The sequence below is a fragment of the Rhinatrema bivittatum genome, chromosome 11, assembly GCF_901001135.1.
Source record: "Rhinatrema bivittatum chromosome 11, aRhiBiv1.1, whole genome shotgun sequence".
NCBI lineage: Eukaryota > Metazoa > Chordata > Amphibia > Gymnophiona > Rhinatrematidae > Rhinatrema > Rhinatrema bivittatum.
In genome coordinates this window covers 66,373,735-66,394,247 of record NC_042625.1, presented here as the reverse complement: position 1 = coordinate 66,394,247, position 20,513 = coordinate 66,373,735, and the positions used below count along the sequence as shown (strand labels likewise).

Sequence of the window (20,513 nt, the reverse complement as noted above, 5' to 3'; positions counted from 1 at the left end):
TGCTGATGTTCTTGTGATATTATTATTTTATTTATTTATTAGCAAATATATTCTGATCTATGAGTATTTGATATGCTGTTCAATATGAGTCTTATCTGCTAAATAAAATGTTTAAAAAAAAAATGGAAGGAATGCCAACTGACTGCCAACATAGTTTAAAGGTGAGATGAACGAGGCTGTTATAGCCAAAAGATTTTCTTTCATAAAAATGGGAAAAGGATCCAAATGAAGAAAATAGGAAAGGATAAGTACTGGCAAGTTTGATTTAAAAAAAAAAATTAAAGCATACAAAAAATGAATTTGAAAAAAAGCTTGCCATAGAACAAAAACTCATAATAAAAACTTTTTCAAATACATATGAAACAGGAAGTCTGTGAGGGAGCCAGCTGGATCGTTAGATAATCAAGGGATAAAAGGGGAACTTAGGGAAGGCAAGGCTATAGCAACAAGCCTAAATTCATTCTTTGCCTCGTGTTTACAGAAGAGGATGCTGTGGAGGTGCCCGTGCTGGAAACAGTATTAAATGGTGATAATCTGGAGTAACTGAAACAAATCATGGTGAACCTGGATATTGGAATAGGGCAAATTGACAAACTAAAGTAGCAAATCACCTGGACCAGATGGTATTCACCCTAGCGTTATGAAATAACTAAAAAATGAAATTTCAGCCCTATTACTATTTATTTGGAACCTATCATTAAAATTGTCTATTGTACCTGAAGATTGGAGGGTGATCAATGTAATGCCAGTCTTTATAAAGGGCTCCAGAGTTGATCTGGGAAACTATAGACCGATGAGCCTGATGTCAATGCTGGGAAAAATCATAGAAAAAATCATAGATTTTATTCTAAAGAATAAAATTACAAAGCATATAGATAGACATGGTTTAATAAAATACAGCCAACATAGATTTGCCCAAGAGAAGTCTTGCCTCACCAATTTGCTACATTTTTTAAAGAGGTTAAAAACCGTGGATAATGGTGAGCAGTTAATATACTAAATTTGGATTCTCAAAAGGTGTTTGACTCCTGAGCACATTTATTTATACCTGTTATTCATGGTATTGATTTATATATGTTTTAACTTTGTAAACCGTTATGGTCATAGTCTGAAATGATGGTATATGATGTAAATAAGTAATTAAATAGTCTTGGGATAGGAGGCAATATCCTATTGTAAATTGTGAACTGTAAAAGGACAGGAAACAGAAAGTAGGACTAAATAGTAATTGTTCTCAGTGGAAGAAGGTAAATAGTAGAGTGCCTCAGGGATCTGTACTGGATCCAGTGCTTTTTAATATATTAATTGGTTTGGAAAAGGGAACAACTGGTAAGGTGAACAGATTTGCATACAACACAAAATTATTCAGAGTTATTAAATAACAAATGGATTGCGAGAAATTGCTAAAGGACCATGTGAGACTGGGAGACAAAGTATCCACATGGCAGATGAATTTTAACATGGACAAGTGTGAAGTGATGCACATGGAGGAAAAGTAACTCAGGCTGTAGTTGCATGATGTTAGGTTCCATATTAAGAGTCACCACCCAGGAAAAAAAATGTAGATGACACCATGAACAATATGTTGAAATCATCAGCTCAGTTTGTGGTGGTAAGCAAAACAGAATGTTAGGAATTATTAGGAAAGGAATGGAGAATAAAACAAAGAATATTTCTGTATTGCTCCATGGTGTCACCACATCTAGAGTACTGTGTGCAATACTGGTTGCTACATCTCACAAAAAGATATAGCGGAACTGGAAAGGATTGAAAGAAGGGAATCCAAAATGAAAAAGGGAATGGAATGATTCCCCTATAAGAAAAAGCTAAAGCAGTTAAGGCTCTTCATCTTGGGGAAGAAATGGCTGAGGGTAGAGATGACAGAGGTCCATAAAATCATGAGTGAAGGAGAACAGCTCAATGCAAATCTGTTTAATCTTTTAAAAAACAAAGACTTAGGGGATCCTCCATGAAGTTACAAAGTAGCACACTTAAAACAAATCTGAGAAATACTTTTTCATTTACTGCCCAGTTAACATAACTGGGTTTAAAAAAAGGTTTGGACAAGTTCCTGGAGAAAGTTAATAAACCGTTATTAACCAGGTAGACTTGAGCAAAGTCACTGCTTTATCCCTGGGCATAAGCAGTATGAGAACCTGTTAGGTACTTGTGATATGAATTATCCACTGTTGAAAACAAGATAGTAGGCTTGCTAGACCCTTGGTCTCGAGCCAGTATGGCACTTCTTATGTTCTTAAAAGTGTTACTTACCAAATGCATTTAAAGAATCAGAGGGGCACTTGATTGGTGTTCCAACATAAAATATTTACTTTAGTACTTGTGCAATAAAATGGATCTGACATAAAATACACATTTCCTTTGTTTAATCCACAATACACTCGAATCAGTAACTGTGTGGGCTCACCTTTCTGTTACTAAGGTCCCCCTTATTCCTTTCTGAAGTTTAGGGTCTCCAACGGTTATTCCAACTGGAATCTAGGGACTGTCAGGACTCTGTACCTCAGCACTCCTTTACATTTAGAGTGCCCTGTAAATGGTACCCGAGTAATGCCTGAGGTTCTCTTTGGATCCTTTCCTTTCCTTCCACTCCTCGGTTTCTTTTTTGAACCGGTTAGGTATTTATTTATTTATTTATTTAAGTTTTTTATATACCGGCATTCAAGACTGGTAGTCCCATCATGCTGGTTCACATAGAACAGGAGTGCAAATTAAACTTAAACTTAAACAATAGTGCGGAAAAGCAGTTACATGTAACAGGGATACTAGAACTTGGCGTAGGAAAGAAAAGAAAAGAACAAACCAGATAAATTACATATGGCTAAATAACTTTGTTAGAGGTAGATAACAGTGAAATAGAAGATGATGGGTTTTGAATGTTAGGAGTTAAATCAAGGTATCTCTCCTTGACTGTCTCTGGTGTATACAGAAGGATATATAACCCCAGTTCATGGCGCTTACTGAACTCTGATGGGGCCATAAAAAAAAAAATCCCAGGACTAAATCCCAAATGTAATCACCAATCCTTTGACCCCGGGGTGCAGATTCTTGATCTCTGGGAGAAAGGGTGTCCTTTAAGGCCCAAGGTGTAGGTGGAATCCCTTCCCTGTGTGTTACTATAGCTCTTCAGGGAAGGTACCCTGACAAGAGCAGGCTGGGCTCACGGGTGGAGTGTTCCAAATTAAAATTTATTGTGATTTGTTCAAAATAATCAATATAAATGATCTGGAAAGGAATACGACGAGTGAGGTTATCAAATTTGCGGATGATACAAAATTATTCAGATTAGTTAAATCACAAGCGGATTGTGAGACATTACAGGAGGACCTTGCAAGACTGGAAGATTGGGCAGCCAAATGGCAGATGAAATTTAATGTGGACAAGTGCAAGTTGTTGTATTATAGGGAAAAATAACCCTTGCTGTAGTTACACGATGTTAGGTTTCATATTAGGGGATACCACCCACGAAAAATATCTAGGCATCATAGTGGATAATACTTTAAAATCGTCGGCTCAGAGTGCTGCAGCAGTCAAAAAAGCAAACAGAATGTTAGGAATTATTAAAACGGAAAAAGTCATAATGCCTCTGTATCGCTCCATGGTGAGACCGCACATGGAATACTGTGTACAATTCTGGTCGCTGCATCTCAAAAAAGATATAGTTGCGAGGGAGAAGGTACAGAGAAGGGCAACCAAAATGATAAAGGGGGTGGAACAGCTCCCCTATGAGGAAAGGCTGAAGAGATTAGGGCTGTTCAGCGTGGAGAAGAGATGGCTGAGGGGGGATATGATAGAGGTCTTTAAGATCATGAGAGGTCTTGAACGAGTAGATGTGAATCGGTTATTTACACATTCGAATAATAGAAGGACTAGGGGGCACTCCATGAAGTTAGCAAGTAGCACATTTAAGACTAATCGGAGAAAATTCTTTTTCACTCAATGCACAATTAAGCTCTGGAATTTGTTGCCAGAGGATGTGGTTAGTGCAGTTAGTAGTACAGTTTGGATAAGTTCCTGGAGGATAAGGTTTGGATAAGTTCCTGGAGGAGAAGTCCATTAACGGCTATTAATCAAGTTTACTTAGGGAATAGCCACTGCTATTAATTGCATCAGTAGCATGGGATCTTCCTAGTGTTTGGGTAATTGCCAGGTTCTTGTGGCCTGGTTTGGCCTCTGTTGGAAACAGGATGCTGGGCCTGATGGACCCTTGGTCTGACCCAGCATGGCAATTTCTTATGTTCTTAAGGTGCATAAATAAATGGGATCCTATTACAACCAGAGGTTTAAACTGTTCTCTTGGAGTACAGGTTTGATGTCTTTCTATGGAGGTGTCCCTCAGTGCTGGGTCCTGAGAGTGGCTTACCCTCCAGGGAGTGGAAAGATAAGTGTCTCAGGTGGGCCGGCGGATTCCCTTTCCCATAGTACCTGAGGTCCAGATGCACTGCAGATCTTCAAACCCTGTCAGTGTCCTGGGATGAAGACTCCTCTGGGGGCCTCCAGTTATCAGGACTCCTTTCTGCAGATCTCCTGCCTAAATCTGCCGGAGCGGCCTCACAGTGGAAAGACAGTTCTTCAATCTTCCCAGCCTTAGGGTACGGAAGGGTAGCTCAAAACTTCCTTCCCAAAATAGAAAAATACTCCTGATCTCTCTCTCTGAACCTTCAGGTCACTGTAGCCCCCTTCTTCATCTGGACGAAAAGGTTTGCAGGACAGGGGGGAAAAAGCCTCCTAGGACAGGTACAAGTCTTAAAAAAAAACACAAAAACCTCGCAAAACTTTCTCCTTTTCCCACATTCCCTTCCAGACCTGTGAAGGAGCTGGCAAGGGCAGTGCCCACTCCCAGGCTTCAGGCGTGGAGCCTGGAATCGAAGAGAACACAAAACACCACCGACCTTTCTCAAGTGCATCTCAAAACTCCTTCTACTCCCCCCCCCCCTCCCTTATTCACACAGGCGCTCACCGTACCAGACAACCCCCGGGGAGGTGCCGTTATGAACTGGGGCACCCCCTCGGCAGGTACATGCTGCCAGTAAACACCTTGTGGCTGTCCCGTCTTCTCTCTCCCGCCTCCTCTGGATATTAGATGGGTATCCTCACCTGCTCCAAGACTTTTGCCATGTGGGCACTGGTTCTCGAGCCGAGTGCATCAGGTGTGAAAGAAACAAATTCCCAAACAAGAAAAGGAGGAGTGGAACAACTTAATTTCAACTGAGGGCCCAAAATCAAGAATCTTCTCTCACCTCAGAAGGTAAAATCAATCAGAGAATCTCATAAACCTCCACAAACCCTTGCCCAGCGGAATTGGGCCTATGACGTCTCCAGGAAAAAAGGAACTGAAAAAGCACTCCTCTTCCTTACACTTTAACTAAAAACTCCACAAACCCCTTTAGGGGGGGACTGTGTCTTGTTCAGAGACAGGAAACAATCATTGCAGGAGCCTCATAGGGATGGCACGTTCCTCTCTTCTCTGTCAGGCTCCCCGTGAGCCCTACCCTTGCCATCAGGAAGCCATTTTCAAAGGTCCTTTTTTTTTTTTTTTTTTTTTTTTAACAGGGGGAAACACCCTGTTCACCCACAGAAAATGACCCTCCCCATGTTTTTTGTTTTTTGCATATCCGAACCATAGCTACAGTCGCCACATAAAATGCCGGGCTTGCTTGTAGTCGGAGTTCCTGTTCAGGTCTGGTGTTATCAGACATCAGAGAGGAAAAAACCCGCACATAGCTTAGGAAGAAGCAGCCTGATGGACCTTTTTTTTTTTTTTTTAACCCGATTCAACCATGAGGCTTTCGCAGCAGGACGGGATTCCTGTTCAGCTTGGTCATGGGGTGGGGCAGGAGAGGGCACTGACAGTTACAACACAGCAGGCTTTTGAAGTCATCGCCCACATGTGTAAAACAATGTGCCCTATGAAATTAGGCTGAAAGCACATTATTTGTCTTTCTGCCAAAAAAAAAAAAAAAAAAGAGTCAAGGCATGGCTATATAATCATGAATTTAGTTAGCAAACACCATGACCAGCTGTGGCTAGCCGTGCTGCAGGAAACTGGGTTTTTGCCATGGGCGAATATTTATGCTCAGTAATCTGTTGGGGTATTTGAAGGTCTTTGGTTTTCTATTGGGTATTTCCAATGTATTTTTTTTTTTTTGTGTTTTTCAATTGCAACTCACTTTGAGGCCTTGGTGAGAGCTGAGATATCAAATAGAAACAAATATAATAAAATAAAATAAACAGGGCCAGCCAGTAAGAAAGCTTCTCCTTCCAGTCCCTCAGCCAACCAGGGCGTCTCAGATCCAGGAATGTAGGTGGGCAAGGGGAATAAATAAATAAAAGAAAACAAATTACACAGTTAAATTCCACTAACCTAGAAGCTGATTTAGTTGCAAGAAATAAATCGGAGGTTGATCAGCCTGAATAATGAAAGTAATAGGACATTTACATTTATACAGAAATTTTCATGCAAATGAGATCCCAGCATTTTTTCAGTTTTCATCCTTGAAAAACCCTCCCATGTGGCCACGTTTGCCATACAAGGCCTAGCTCTCCACATCTGCCAGAGGGGAAAGGGAAGGCAAATAACAATGCTGATATTATGAGTAGTCCTATTACTCAGTTACAGCGCTGCCAGCTGTAAAGAACAACTTTGTTAAAATAGGGCTGGGGACTTAATCCTTGCTACAATTACAGTTCATTGATGCATTATCGTGCTTAATAATATCAGGGTTACCCAACGCAGAGGAATATGTGAAGTGCTGGGAGAGGAGGTAGGGGGTGGGGAAGTGTATTGAGGCTTCCTTTTATGGGTCTTTTCAGAAGTAACTTACAAAACACTTCATGGCAGGAAAAGCAAGCACAGCCTCTCCTGATACATCACAGCCCCCATCCAGCTGCAGGAGGGGTTTGTTTTTTTTCCCCACAAGTGCCAGCTTGTCCAGAAAAGGCAGCACAGGCAGCGTAGGGGCTTTGGGCAGCGCTACACCGGGTGCTTTGTGACCAGGGAGGCTTTTCGGAATTGGCTTCTTGCGAGAGTGCTGGGCTTGCTTGCCACCTCCCTAGGGGCTAAGTCGGCTGCTGGCTGGCTGCACCCTATTTTGGAAAGGAAAAGGGGAGGGTGTGCTCCTGGTGGCTTTCAAATCCTGCTGTACCCGGCTTTCTCCTTGCTCCTTCACATCTGCCTCTCATCAGGGAGTCGTCTTCCTTTTCCCTTTCCCATCCTGCTCTTATCAGGGGACCATTGTGCAGGGCCTCTTTCCTTGCTCCTTTCTAAGTGGCAACCACACTGCTTTATACATCTGACATTCATCAGGGAGCTATCACATACAGCCTCTCCTTATTTCTTTCCATCGAGCTCTGAGGTTAAAACAGAGGTCACAGTCAGATTAAAGCCAGAAATTCACAAAAGAAATGAGCAATCTACTCTTTTCGCTTCTTCTGTCTTCCTTTCCCTTCAGCCTACCTCTTATTTTTTAATTCTTTCTTTCACCTTCTCTCACCTGCTCATTCTCTAGATCTTTTTCTTCCTTCCCTCGGTGCTCTCCCTTCCCTTTCTCTCTTTTCCTCTGTCCCTGTTTGGTTGGTGCTATAAAGCTTCCAACTTCGGTGGGGGAATCAACTACAGAAATTTACATAAAGTGGAAACCAGGCAGGCTGGGACAGTAAGAACAGACAAAGACTTTCATTACCCACATATTGACTGGAATAAGGGAATCGGCAAGCAATTACAGGGTTTCTACACACACACACACACACATATACATACACACATATACACACACATGCATACACACACACACACATATATACATACACACACACACATACACATACATACATACACACACACATACACATACATACATATACACACACACACTTTTATACATGTACATGTACATATATACATGTACATATATACATATACACACATATACATACATATACATACACACACACACACACTCTCTCTCTCTCTCTCTCTCTCTCTCTCTCTCCTGATTCTTTTCATCCTTTCCCTCCTCTCCTTTGTCCCTCCTCTCCCATGGCAGCACTCCAGGAGAGAGGGGGTGCCAGCATGGCCATTTGGCTAGGGCCTACAATGTTCAAGGGGCCTACTTTTGTTGGGCAAAATTTAAAAAAAAGCTAAATATATCTATTTCTAACATGTATAAATAAAAATTTCAATTGTAATTGAAGAATTTGCTAACAAAAAAGCTCGTAAAGCCTCCTTAAATAAATAAAAATTATTTGGGAAATTTAGAAAACGATTTCTCTTATTAAGTATCACATCAGAACCTTACATAGGGGCCTACTTTTCTTAGCTGGCATGGGCCTAATTCCTGCTCTCTCCCGCCCTGCATGGCAGCAATGGAAAGAACTTACCATAAGATCTCTGAGCAACAATGTACGCATAGACCCTGCGGCAGCCCCATTTCCTGTTACTATGGAAACCTGTAGGTGGGTCGGACCTGCTGCAGGGCCTATGGGTGCATGCAGGCTTTACAGGTCCTGCGTTAACTTATTTCCATTAGTGCCAGGCCAGGCTGGAGGGGAGGAGAGGTATGGCATCTTCTGGATCCTCACTGGCATGCTTCAACCTTTGGGTCAGAACCAAAAACAGGATTAACATATCTGGGAACCTTTGAGTTGTGGTCACCCTGAGATTACTGTTGGTTAGCGAGGCCAGGGTGGATGCATATCAATTTTCTCTCTTCTATCACCTCCCACCCAGCTAAACCACACTGTTATACACACGCACTTTCTCCTCCATCCCTTCTCCCCTTCACGTGATGATCCCAACATGCTCCCCTTCCCCCAGGCCTGATCCCAGCATACTTCCTCGTCACCCATCCTTGATCCTAACATTTCCCCTCTCCCCACCATATAAATCACTTACAGCTCCCACTGACTAATGCACCCACAGTTGAACCCCCAAGTCCTGGGATCACAGAGAGCTGTTGGCTTCTTGCTTCTTTCCACAAGGTGCTGGTTGACGCAGCGATGGGGAGTGAGGCTGGAGTGGACGCATCAGAGCAGAAAATAATTGCTGTGTTCCCTATTCCACCCTTGCACTTAAAGTTCCTCCCCACATGTTACCTGCAGTGTCTGCTTCAGGTTCATTCCCTCCCACCTGTGGGAGCAGGACGTCTGGAGAAGATAATTGCAGAGCAGAAAACATTGCTTTACTTTCTTCTCCAGTCCCTCCTGTCCTGTACCACACAAGCTGTCTGAAGCAGGACTTGCCAATATATTCCCCACGTTTCCAGGCATGGGATCTGATGACACCTTCAGAATTTGGCATAACAGGCAACTGCAAAATTGCCCATAAGTAAATCCAGGCCTGTTTGCAGTTACTCAGAGATTCCCCCTTTTCACCATTTTTAACTCTTTGCCCTCTGTAACTCCTTCAACTCAGTGACAGCCTTTGGATGGGGGGGTTTAAGCCCCTTGGGTAGCAGCGTGTGGGGAACCCAGTATATGTACACCTTGAATCCCACCTATGGATGTCGTAGTGGTGTAGTAGCGCTCTTGGAAGCTCTCAGTCACTGCTCCTGCAGGACCAAGAAACAGGAACTCAGCCTAGAATCAAACCTTGGTCTCATGTGTGGTGCCTTTAAGCTGGCCTATGATAGCACTGGTTGTATAAACCATTCTGAAGATCGGATTCATGGTACTCAGATGATGGTTCTTTGCCTTTGGTCAATGCTCTACATTAGTGTCCCATGGTGCCAATAACAATGAAGCAGAACCCTTCACTTTAACTGACTGGGACGGACTAAGAGTGCTTTGTTCTCTCGGCCTCTGTTGGTGCTCGATGTTGATGAAGGATGGTGCTTCCTTGATAACAATGCACCACCAGCATCTGGCACAGTTCTGGGCTCCTCAGTGTCAATGCCTCTTATGTCCATGCAAACGACTTGGACCTATCTAAGCCAAAACATTTTTCCATGAGCTGGAGATGGGTTCGACAGCCTGTGGCAGTCATCTTCTGATATGTGGAGCATCATGAGACATTGTGGTTGCCCATAGGGCTCAGCACACATTTGTCATGAGGTCTGTGGCCAACATAATGCAGCTGCACTTTGAGAAGCTGCTGGCCCTTTTCTGTTTAGAGGATATTGGATGAAAAACAGCTGATGAGAAATCAAACAATTCGATTTTGTAAAACAGAAAAATGGCCCAACCAAGGCTGCTTTGATATTTGGTGTCAGTGCAGCCATCCATAAATCAAAGAAAGAGAGAAGAAACTTTTATAAATGGGTGGAAAACGTGACCAGGGAGATAATGTGTAAGAGAACTTGCACTCGAAAGGGTCCCACATGAAAAGAATGGCTGGAGGATAGCAGAAAAAAAAAAAAAAAGAGAGAGTCAGTTTTGGGATCCTGCCAAGAACTTGTGACCTGGATTGGCCACTGTTGGAAACAGGATACTGGGCTTGATGGACCTTTGATCTGACTCAGCATGGCAAGTCTTATGTTCTTATGATCTCTGCACTGTGTGACTGACCGAAAAAAAAAAAAGGAACTGACAGGGTCCCCATGTGAGGGCTGCAAGACAGGATAGCCCCATAACATGCTCAAAAGAGCATCTGAAAGCACTAGAAGCTGTGCAGTGAAGCTTCTGACCAATGACACAGCCTGGGAGGACTGTCACATCCTGCTTCTCCTCGGAAAAAGAATTCTATCTCCATGCATGCGATGGGCCCTAAAACCGTACTGTAGCAACGGATTAGCATTCATGTTTGTTCCCTGTAATTACATAACCAATCAGGGTCAGACCTCAGTAAGAACATAAGAAGTGCCATGGTCAGACTGGGGTTCATGAAGCTCAGCATCCTGTCTGTCAGTGGCTAGTTCAGGTCACAAATCCCCATCAGTTCCCCAGTGTTGATCTGTTTCTTGTTTGTTACTCCCAGAGATTAAATGCTAGCTTTCCCAAGTTAATCAGGAGAAGACCTCTGGTATTGCAAGGCATAGAAAAGTGTTCTTCTTGCTGCTTCTACTACCGCCACTGAAAGTCTCTTCTAGTGCAGCGGTTTCTAATCCTGTCCTGGAGACATCGCTAACACTCCTTGTGACCTCAGGCAAGTCACTCCATCCTCCATTGCCTCAGGTACAAAGTTATTGCCTGATTCACTAAGCTATTATTCCATAGACACAGAATGAAAGCCCTCTGGGGATAGGGAAATGCCCACAGTACCTGCATGTAATCTGCTTTTGAAATGCCAAAAAAAAGAATATAAATCAAATAAATAAATATCTGGCTAATAACTGTTTATGGACTTTTCCTTTAGGAACTTGTCCAATCCTCTGTTTAACCCCACCACGTTACTTGCTTTGACTACTTTTTCCGGCAACAGATTCCACAGTTTGTATGCTGAGGGAAAAAAAATACTTCCTACAATTTGTTTTTAATCTGCCGGATGCTAGTTTCATGGAGTGTCCCCTAGTTTTAGTGTTTGAAAGGATAAAAATAACTGTTTCCTAGTCATCTGTTCCATCCCACTCATGATTTTATAGCTCTCAATCATATCCCCTCTCAGTCATCTCTTTTGTAAGCTAAAGAGCCCTAATCTGTTTAGCCTTTCTCCATAAGGGAGATTTTTCATGCCCTTTATCAGTTTTGTCTCCCTTCTCTGTACCTTTTCTATGTCCTCTGTCTTTTTTTTTTTGAGATGGGGGTGAGCGAACCTGCAAACAATAGTCAAAGTTCCATTGTACCAGAGAGCTATACAAAGGCATTTTGATGATCTCAGTTGTATTCTCTATTCCTTTACAACAATTCCCAACATTCCATTTGCCTTTTTGATGGCCGCCGCACACTGAGCCAAAGATTTCAAGGTACTGTCCGCAAGGTCCTTTTCCTGGGTGGTGACTCCTAACACGGAACCCAGCATCACGCACCTGTAGTTGGGATTATTTTTCTCTACCTGCATTACCACATTGAATCGCATCTGCCATTTAGAAGCCCAGTCTCCTGGTCTCACAAGGTCCTTCTGCAGTTCTTCACAAATCCACTGCTGTTTTAACAACTCAAAGCAATTTTGTATCATCTGCAAAATTGGTCACCTCACTCATCATTCTTTGGAAGGGAAACCAAAAATGCTGAGCTCCTAAATTTAGGTCTCTAAATTAGATGCCTAAGTTTTTAGCTGAAAATTGACAAGTTTAGAAACTAAAACGTTAGGCTCCTAAATGTAGAACTATTTATTTACCTAGATTTAGGCCCTAAATTAGGTGCTAGTTCTAAGCGCCTAACTTTGTTTCCCCATTCTAATTCCACCCCCATAACAACCTACTTTTTAGGTCCCTAAATTTACGGTCCTAATAAAACTAGAAGACTAAATTTAGGAAGTCAGACCTAGTAGATTTTCAAAAGGGCTAATTTATGAGCCTAACTCCAAAAGTTAGGAGCTTAAACTCTGCAAATTGGGCCCCAGGAGACTGGTTGGATCATTGGTTTCTCTAGCTAATCAGGCCAAATTCACAAATGTAAATCCTCATCATTCGGCCAAACAAGGGCTAAGTGTGTATTTAATCCCCTTTTGGGCCTCGTAAAATAATAGGGGGGGCCTCATGTCTGTTTGGGAGCTAAGAACCAGTTTCTGTGGGTCAAAATAATAAGCCCTCCCCCCAATGTTCAAGCAGATTGTGTAGTGGGGCCTAGCACAGAGGCAAGGGATATATTTCTCAAGATGAATACAGAAAACTCCACAAAACACTTCTTTCCTCTCTGTGACCCCTGTGATTGCACCTAACATCTTCCAAGAACTGACAAATGCTCTCTCGAACCCACATCTTGGTATAGAGGAGAGTCTCACTCAAAAGGTATCTTCATGCAAAAAAAAACCTTTATTTTCAAAATCTGGGTTTCCAGGAGTCAGAAATATTAAAAATGCACGGATTAATTCAGGGTTCACAGGATCTTCCAGTATCAATTTAGCAGCAACATCAACAGCAACACAAAATACTCTTCCTCCAGATGTATTTATTTAACAGCATTTATTACCTGCCCCTCTAGGAAAGTCCCCTCAAATAACAGTACAAAATATACCACTCACTCTTCCCCAGTTCAGATGAATTTTAGTACCCATATCACTCACAAAATTCTCCCATACAGTTCATTCACTTTCTAAAAGATTTCCACAAGGCTGTTGTGGTCTATAATCCTCCTAGGTTGCCATTGGTCACTACCCAGAAGCCCAGCAATAATTTACTGGTCGTCTTCTATGCCTTGGCTTTGCTTTACTAAGTAGGACCAAGGAGCTCTAAGAGTTCCCCACGCCTAAAGAAAGCAAAAGACAGCGAATGGATCCTTTTTCCTCTCTGAACACCATTTTATTTTGACTCGAGGAGACTCCCCCTCATGGTTCTCCCTCAAACAAGTCCTTTAAAGAGAGATATACCAAATCCCCTTAATAAATCTCTGCCATAATAACACATCACCATAACCCACCCATAGAGGTTAAGTGACATTCATTAACATAAGACAAATCTGGTGACCAGAACTTGATTTAGGGCCTCCGTCACAAATACGCTAAAAGAATAAATAAAGACTAGAAGTCTGGTTGACCTGTGAGATATGGTGAGTGAGGGTTACCAGATATTTTCATGTATGTTTTTCACCAAATGGATAGACGTTGGCAACAGACACACACATAGTATCATGCCAATAAAGTTGTTTTGAAATGAAAGAAAGGCCAATCTGCTTCTATGGCTAGGCCTAGTCTATATACTTCAAGCTCTAACTTTATAATTAAACTACAGCATGGAAGGGTCCTGATGCAGCATCTCCTCTCCCATTGGCACACTCCTCCCATCTTTAGCCAATGGCTGGGCAGCTTTTAATAATGCTTGCTGACATCACAAAGTGCATGTGCTTTTGCTAAACCTGAAAGTTATGCTGCAGAGTAACACCATGTAGGAGATTTTGCAGAGTAAGGTTATGTATATGGTTAGCCAGGATGTGGGGAGGAGCTAGGCAGGAATGTTAAAGAACAGACTTAGAGCATGTATGCATTAACTTATTTACTTGGTGTGACTTGATATCCTGCTTTTACAGAATGGGTTCCAGCAATAAAATCCAACTCAGACAACTGCATGATTGTTAAGAATACATGAGCATAAAATAGTAAAATATAGTAGACGCATGGTCATTTCTGGCTAGGGATGTGTATTTCTTGCATCCATTTCAACAGTTCACGAGTACCTCGCTGACTTTATAGTACACGTGAAAAAACGGATAGTATGCGTGTATTTTTAATACTGAGCTATGTGCATGCTATCCATTTTTTGCTTACCTGGGTACTATAAAGTCAGCGAGGTACGTGCGTACCACCGAAATGGATGCAGTGAATTCACATCCCTAATACTGACCCATTTATCCCAACAATAAGTCCCACAACTCTGCCCAGCTAGTCCTAAAATGACTGGCTGTACAGCGAGTCTCTTAACCATTCTCCTGAAGGTGAGATAACTCGCCTCTGGCCTTGCCTGTAATGGCATCAAATTCCAAAGGGACGGGCCAAAACCCTGAAATGCTCTGTGACAAGTCATAACAATTAGCTTTTCTCTAAAGCCGGAATGGCGAGTAGAGCTTGCTGGGAGGATTTAAGTAAGTTTGATGGCTCATATCATTGCCACTAATTTCTCAGCTAAGGTTGGACCTGTTAACATTAGATTTTTGAAAGGCACTGTGAAGATTTTGAACTTGATCCTTTTCTCAACTGAGAGCCAATGTAAATCTTTTTTAAGATTGAGGTGATATGATCATTGCCTCTCTCTTCCATTAATAGCCTTGTTGTATAGTATTCTGCAGCAGCTATAGTCTTAATTGTTTTGGGGTTTTGTTTTTGTTTTTTTGCAGCAGATCCTGGTATAGGGAAATGCAGTAATCCACCTGAATAGTTACAGAAGAATGAATGAAAGTAGCCAGATCATCTTTATCCAGAAAAGGGCATATTTGCTGCAACCACATAAATTAACACCCTACTACAGTAGTAACCTGGAGCTCCATCATTAAACAAGAGTCCAATAGGACTCCTGGACTGTGAACTACATTGCTAGACTCTAGGGTCACTCCCAAAAGTGAAGCTTTCATCAGCAAGAGGTCTGGATATTCTAGTCACCCAGTGTTAATCCGATTTGGTGGGGTTCAGTGCTACTTTATGGGACTCCAGCTAGAACTCCACTGTCTCCAAACACACATTCATTCTGGTGAATGATAATAACTGAATACACCTGACGTCAGCAGATTACTGCTGCAGGACTGACAGCCCTTGGAAGCTACTTATCTCTGCCATTTCAAACTTTCTCCCAACCTTGTGCAGTGCTGCATACGCTGTCAGTGATGCATAATGACATCTTGTACAGCGCTGTGTACACTATTGTATGTAATACCTTGCACAGTGCTACTGGTATCTAATATGTGGTCTGTATGCACTATCAGTGTATAAAGTACCTTGCATAGTGCTGCATACATTGTCAGTGCTATATAATAACATCTTGCATGACTTGCTGGTGGCTCAGTGCAGTGCTGCACACTGACATGTGTATTTGATTCCTGAGTCAGGTCTTTAGCAGCATTCACAACTCCTAAAGGGAAGTTAATCCCAGTGATCGCATGATACCTAGTGACCAGAATTAGGGCCCATGATTGCATGGATCTGGAAAGAGCCATGGTGTATAGCCCCTGGCCAAGGACTGTCGTCATGGTGACTGGGCTGGGTGAGTTGGGATGTAACTATATTTTCCCTTATTTTATCAGTGACATTTTGGCTAATGCTACTCCTGGACCAGAGATAGGCAACTCCAGTCCTGGAGTGCCACAAACAGGTCTGATTTTCAGGACATCCACAATGATTATGCATGAGGTAAATTTGCACGAACGATCTCCATTTTATGTAAATACACCTCATGCATATTCACTGTGGATGACCTGAAAATCAGACCTGTTTGTGGCCCTCCAGGACTGAAATTGCCTAACCCTGACCTAGACAAGGCAAGTGCCATGTCCCCTCTGCCCCAGACTTTGGGGAATTCACTCTAGCAGCAGTATCATCAGATTGCAGTGAGTGCACTCAGCTCTACCCCCTGCATGTAAGGTTGCCAACTCATCCCAGGTCAACAGAACAGGCTGAATCAATTTACCCCATTTCATGCATGTAGTTCTGATTGTCTGATTGAGTTCCCTTAGATAATCAAAACTATAACTCCATGCATGCAATGAGGCAAAACCAGGCCTGGATCAGGCTATGCAGCCAACCTAAGGTGAGCTGGCAACCTGCATGAAAGTGCTGAGTGAGCACAAACTGGTTTTTGCCTCCCAGGCTCACTGAAGTATGTTGAGACCATTGCTGCAGTTGAGTCCCCATGGTCTGGTGGTGGAAGGGAAGGGTTTGGAGATCTGGAGTAGGGGAGGGGAGGAGGGGAAAGGCATGAATTCTGTTCTTCCCCAAATTTTGCCATCCTAGGCACAGGCCTAGTAAGTCTGTGTGTAATTCCAGGCCTGGTACTTGTCAATGAAGACTCATAGTGCTGGATCCCAGCCATGGCTCCAATTGAGCTGGAAACCCAATAAAACAGGAAAATATTGATGAGGCCTTCCCTTCCCCCCAAAATAAATCTTGTACAGCACTATGTGCCCTGTCAGTGATATATAATAATACCTCATACAGTGCTACATACACTATCAGTTTCTATATAATACCTTTGACAGCACTGTGTACACTGCTAGTGTGATATAATTACACCTTGTCATTGCTGTGTACTCTGTCAATGCTATATAATATGCACAGCACTGTGTGTACTGTCAGTTCTATATAATAACTTGTACAGTGTTGTATACACTGTTGTTGCTATACCACCTCATACGGTGCTGCATAATACCTTGTACTTCACTATGTACACTGTAAGTGTTATATAACACCTCATTCAGCATTGTCAGCACCTTGTAAAATACTGTGTATGCTGTCGAGAGGCCAAATAATATCTTATACAGTGCTGTGTCCACTATCAGTCCTATATAATATCTTGCACAGCACCGTGTACACTGTAAGTACTAAGATAATAGCTCCTTATACAGTGCTGTGTACTGTTATACAATAATGCCTCATTAAACAGAGCATACACTGTCAGTGCCATATAATAACACCATGTAAAATGCTGCAACACTCTCAGTGCTATATTACGCATAAGAACATAAGAAATTGCCATACTGGGTCAGACCAAGGGTCCATCAAGCCCAGCATCCTGTTTCCAACAGTGACCAATCCAATTAGCAAGTACTAAAACACTAAGTAGATTCCATGCTACTGATGCCAGTAATAGCAGTGGCTATTTCCTAAGTCAACTTGATTAATAGCAGTTAATGGACTTCTCCAAGAACTTATCCAAACCTTTTTTTAAACCCAGCTACACTAACTGCACTAACCACATCCTCTGGCAACAAATTCCAGAGCTTAATTGTGCAATGAGTGAAAAAGAATTTTCTCTGATTAGTTTTAAATGTGCTACTTGCTAACTTCAAAAAGTGCCCCCTAGTCCTTCTATTATCCGAAACAGTAAATAACCTATTTACATTTACATGTTCTAGACCTCTATCATATCCCCCCTCAGCCGTCTCTTCTCCAAGCTGAAAAGTCCTAACCTCTTTAGCCTTTCCTCATAGGAGAGTTGTTCCATTCCCCTTATCATTTTGGTTGCCCTTCTCTGTACCTTCCCCATCTCAACTATATGTTTTTTGAGATGCGGTGACCAGAATTGTACACAGTACTCAAGATGCTGTCTTACCATGGAGCGATATAGAGGCATTATAACATTTTCTGTTTTATTCACCATTCCCTTCCTAATAATTCCCAACATTCTGTTTGCTTTTTTGACTGCCGCAGCACACTGAGCCCATGATTTCAATGTATTATCTACTATGATGCCTAGATCTTTTTCCTGGGTGGTAGCTCCTAATATGGAACCTAACATCGTGAACTACAGCAAGGGTTATTTTTCCATATACATCACCTTGCACTTGCCCACATTAAACTTAATCTGCCATTTGGATTCCCAGTCTTCCAGTCTCGAAAGGTCCTCCTGCAGTTTATCTAAATACGCTTGTGATTTAACTAATGTGAATAATTTTGTATCATCTGCAAATTTGATTACTTCACTTGTCTTATTGCTTTCCATATCATTTATAAATATATTGAAAAGCACTGGTCCAAGTACAGATCTCTGAGGCACTCCACCGTTTACCCTTTTCCACTGAGAAAATTGATCATTTAATCTCTGTTTCCTGTCTCTGTTTCCTGGTTAAAAGACAGGAAACTCTCTGTTTCCTGTCTTTTAACCAGTTTGTAATCCACGAAAGCACATCACCTCCTATCACAAGACTTATTTTTATTTCCTTAGAAGCCTCTCATGAGGAACTTTGACACACGCCTTCTGAAAATCCAAATACACTACACTACACTACACCTTTATCCACATGTTTATTAACTCCTTCAAAAAAATGAAGCAGATTTGTGAGGCATGACTTGCCTTGGGTAAGTTTTACAGTACTGCATACATTGTCAGTGCTATATAATAACAACTTGTATAGCACTCATTGTAGTGCTGTATACACTGGCTGTGCTATTTAATACCTCATTCAGCACCACATATACTGTCAGTACTATTATAATACCTTGTACAACTCATCCCTTTTCATTAGTAGCTCAAGGTAAGTTACCTTCAGGTGCAGTAGATATTTATTACCACAGTGCTATAAAATAAATAAATATCTGTGATAATGCTTTGTATGCTGTTGTGCTGTCTAATAAATTGTTTCTAGCTGAGTATGCCACCAGTGCTGTATAATAATACATTGTACGGCGCTGCATCGATTGTCAGTGCTGAGTACTTATAATATAAACAGAGCGATGCTTTAGTGAGAGTGTGAAGCAGGCACTTACCCCACTGCAGAAACTCTGCAATATACTTCTCCTGGGCCAGTGGCGAGGTACTTAGCTCATGGTAGACACACAGGAATAAGTCCAGTAGGGCCTCCAAGCCCAGGAAGCCTCTGTCCTGGACCAGCTCCTCCAGCCTCTTCAGTCGCACCTTGGCAGACATACTGAGACCGAAGGATAGAGCCTTTGACAGAGGGATCCGAGTGGCTGAAGTGAGGGGCATGCTCCGGCAGTCCCAGGCAGCCTTGGGTCAGTGTGGCCTCAGGGGAGGGCCTTCTCAGTCTCGTCCAGACCCTGTCTGCATTGGCAGTGCTGCCTCCCCGTCTCCCTGTGCCTCAGTAGGTCCTGCCCTGCCTCTGCCCCTCTCTTCATCCACATCCCTCAGACAAAACACGGGGTCTCTCACCGCATGTTCAGTCTTTCTCTCTCCCCTCACTTCCTTTTCTCCCTCTTTTTCCCTGTCTTGCCTTCTCTCCCTCCTCTCAAGCTGATTTTCCTTCGTGATCCTCCTGGGAGTTTAGGTGCTGGCACATCCAGGACTTCCTCCACTGAACTTTATCCGACTCTTCTCTTCGTAGGTTTCACTCACTCCTGTTTCGCTCTGAGATTCCTTCTCTCTCACTCACCCACACCCACACCTCCTTTTCTGTCTCCCCTCCCTCTGTCTGTCTGTCTTCTCCTCTTACCTCCCCTTTCCCTCCTTCTGTTACTTTCTCGTCCGGCTTCCCCCTTCTCTCCTACCTCCTTCATAAGACTGTCTAGCCCTCCTTTTCTCTGGATCTCCCCCCTCTCACACATACACACACTTTTTGTTTCTGCCGCTCTATTCCTGGCACTCCCCACTTCAGCCCGGTCCTGGATGTCTCTGCCGTAGAGCAGCTGAGAGGAGGTGGCTGTTACATTAGCTGCTGTCGGCCTCCCACCTCCCTCAGAGAGGGTTGCTCATTGTGTGTCACCCTGGTTAACACCATCGCTGCCCGCCAGAGCCCTCTCCATTCTGCTTGGCAAACCATTCCAGCTGTAACCCTTTCCTTGCCAAAAACTCGTGCCAGAAAGTAAAAAAATAAAATAAAATCTGAAAACTGCATGTGCCCCCAGCTTGCCCCACCCTCTTCCCTTATGCCCTGAGGCAGTGACAAGGGAAGGGCCACAGATAAAATAATTGCTCTGTTTAAAACAGACCAGCTTTGTTCCAGGCTTTTAAATATTCAGCTGAAAAATAAGGAAAGCTAAGCAGGGGCCCAGAAATGTAACTCTTCAAGTTCCAGCTGCTGCCTCGCCCGTGTCTTGCCAAACCTCCTCTAAATGTATTTTTTTGCTTGGCTGTGCTGCAAGGCCCTCTTATCACTGTAAACAGTCGTGAGATTTACTTCACGGAGCCAAGAGCAGAAAGGATGAGGTTAAGAGGGCCTCCTGCAGCCCCGGGGGGGGTGGCAGGCTGGGTATAACAAGGTTTGCCGTGCTGTAACTTCCCTTGCCCTTGTCACTGGCTCTGAGGGACACGATGCCAACCAGTCAGTGTGTGGAAAGGGGCAGAATCCACAGTGCCCAGCACTGA

General features: G+C 42.8%; 1 protein-coding gene across 1 annotated transcript in view; it reads right to left on the bottom strand.

Annotated features, from left to right (window-relative positions):
• The window catches only part of DMPK (DM1 protein kinase), a 90,387-nt gene extending 70,475 nt beyond the window's left edge, over positions 1-19,912 (bottom strand). The window contains 1 exon segment of the mRNA XM_029619351.1: positions 18,959-19,912. Coding sequence (XP_029475211.1) covers positions 18,959-19,178 — 220 coding nt within the window. The 5' untranslated portion in view covers positions 19,179-19,912.
• Between the last annotated feature and the right edge of the window lie 601 nt (positions 19,913-20,513).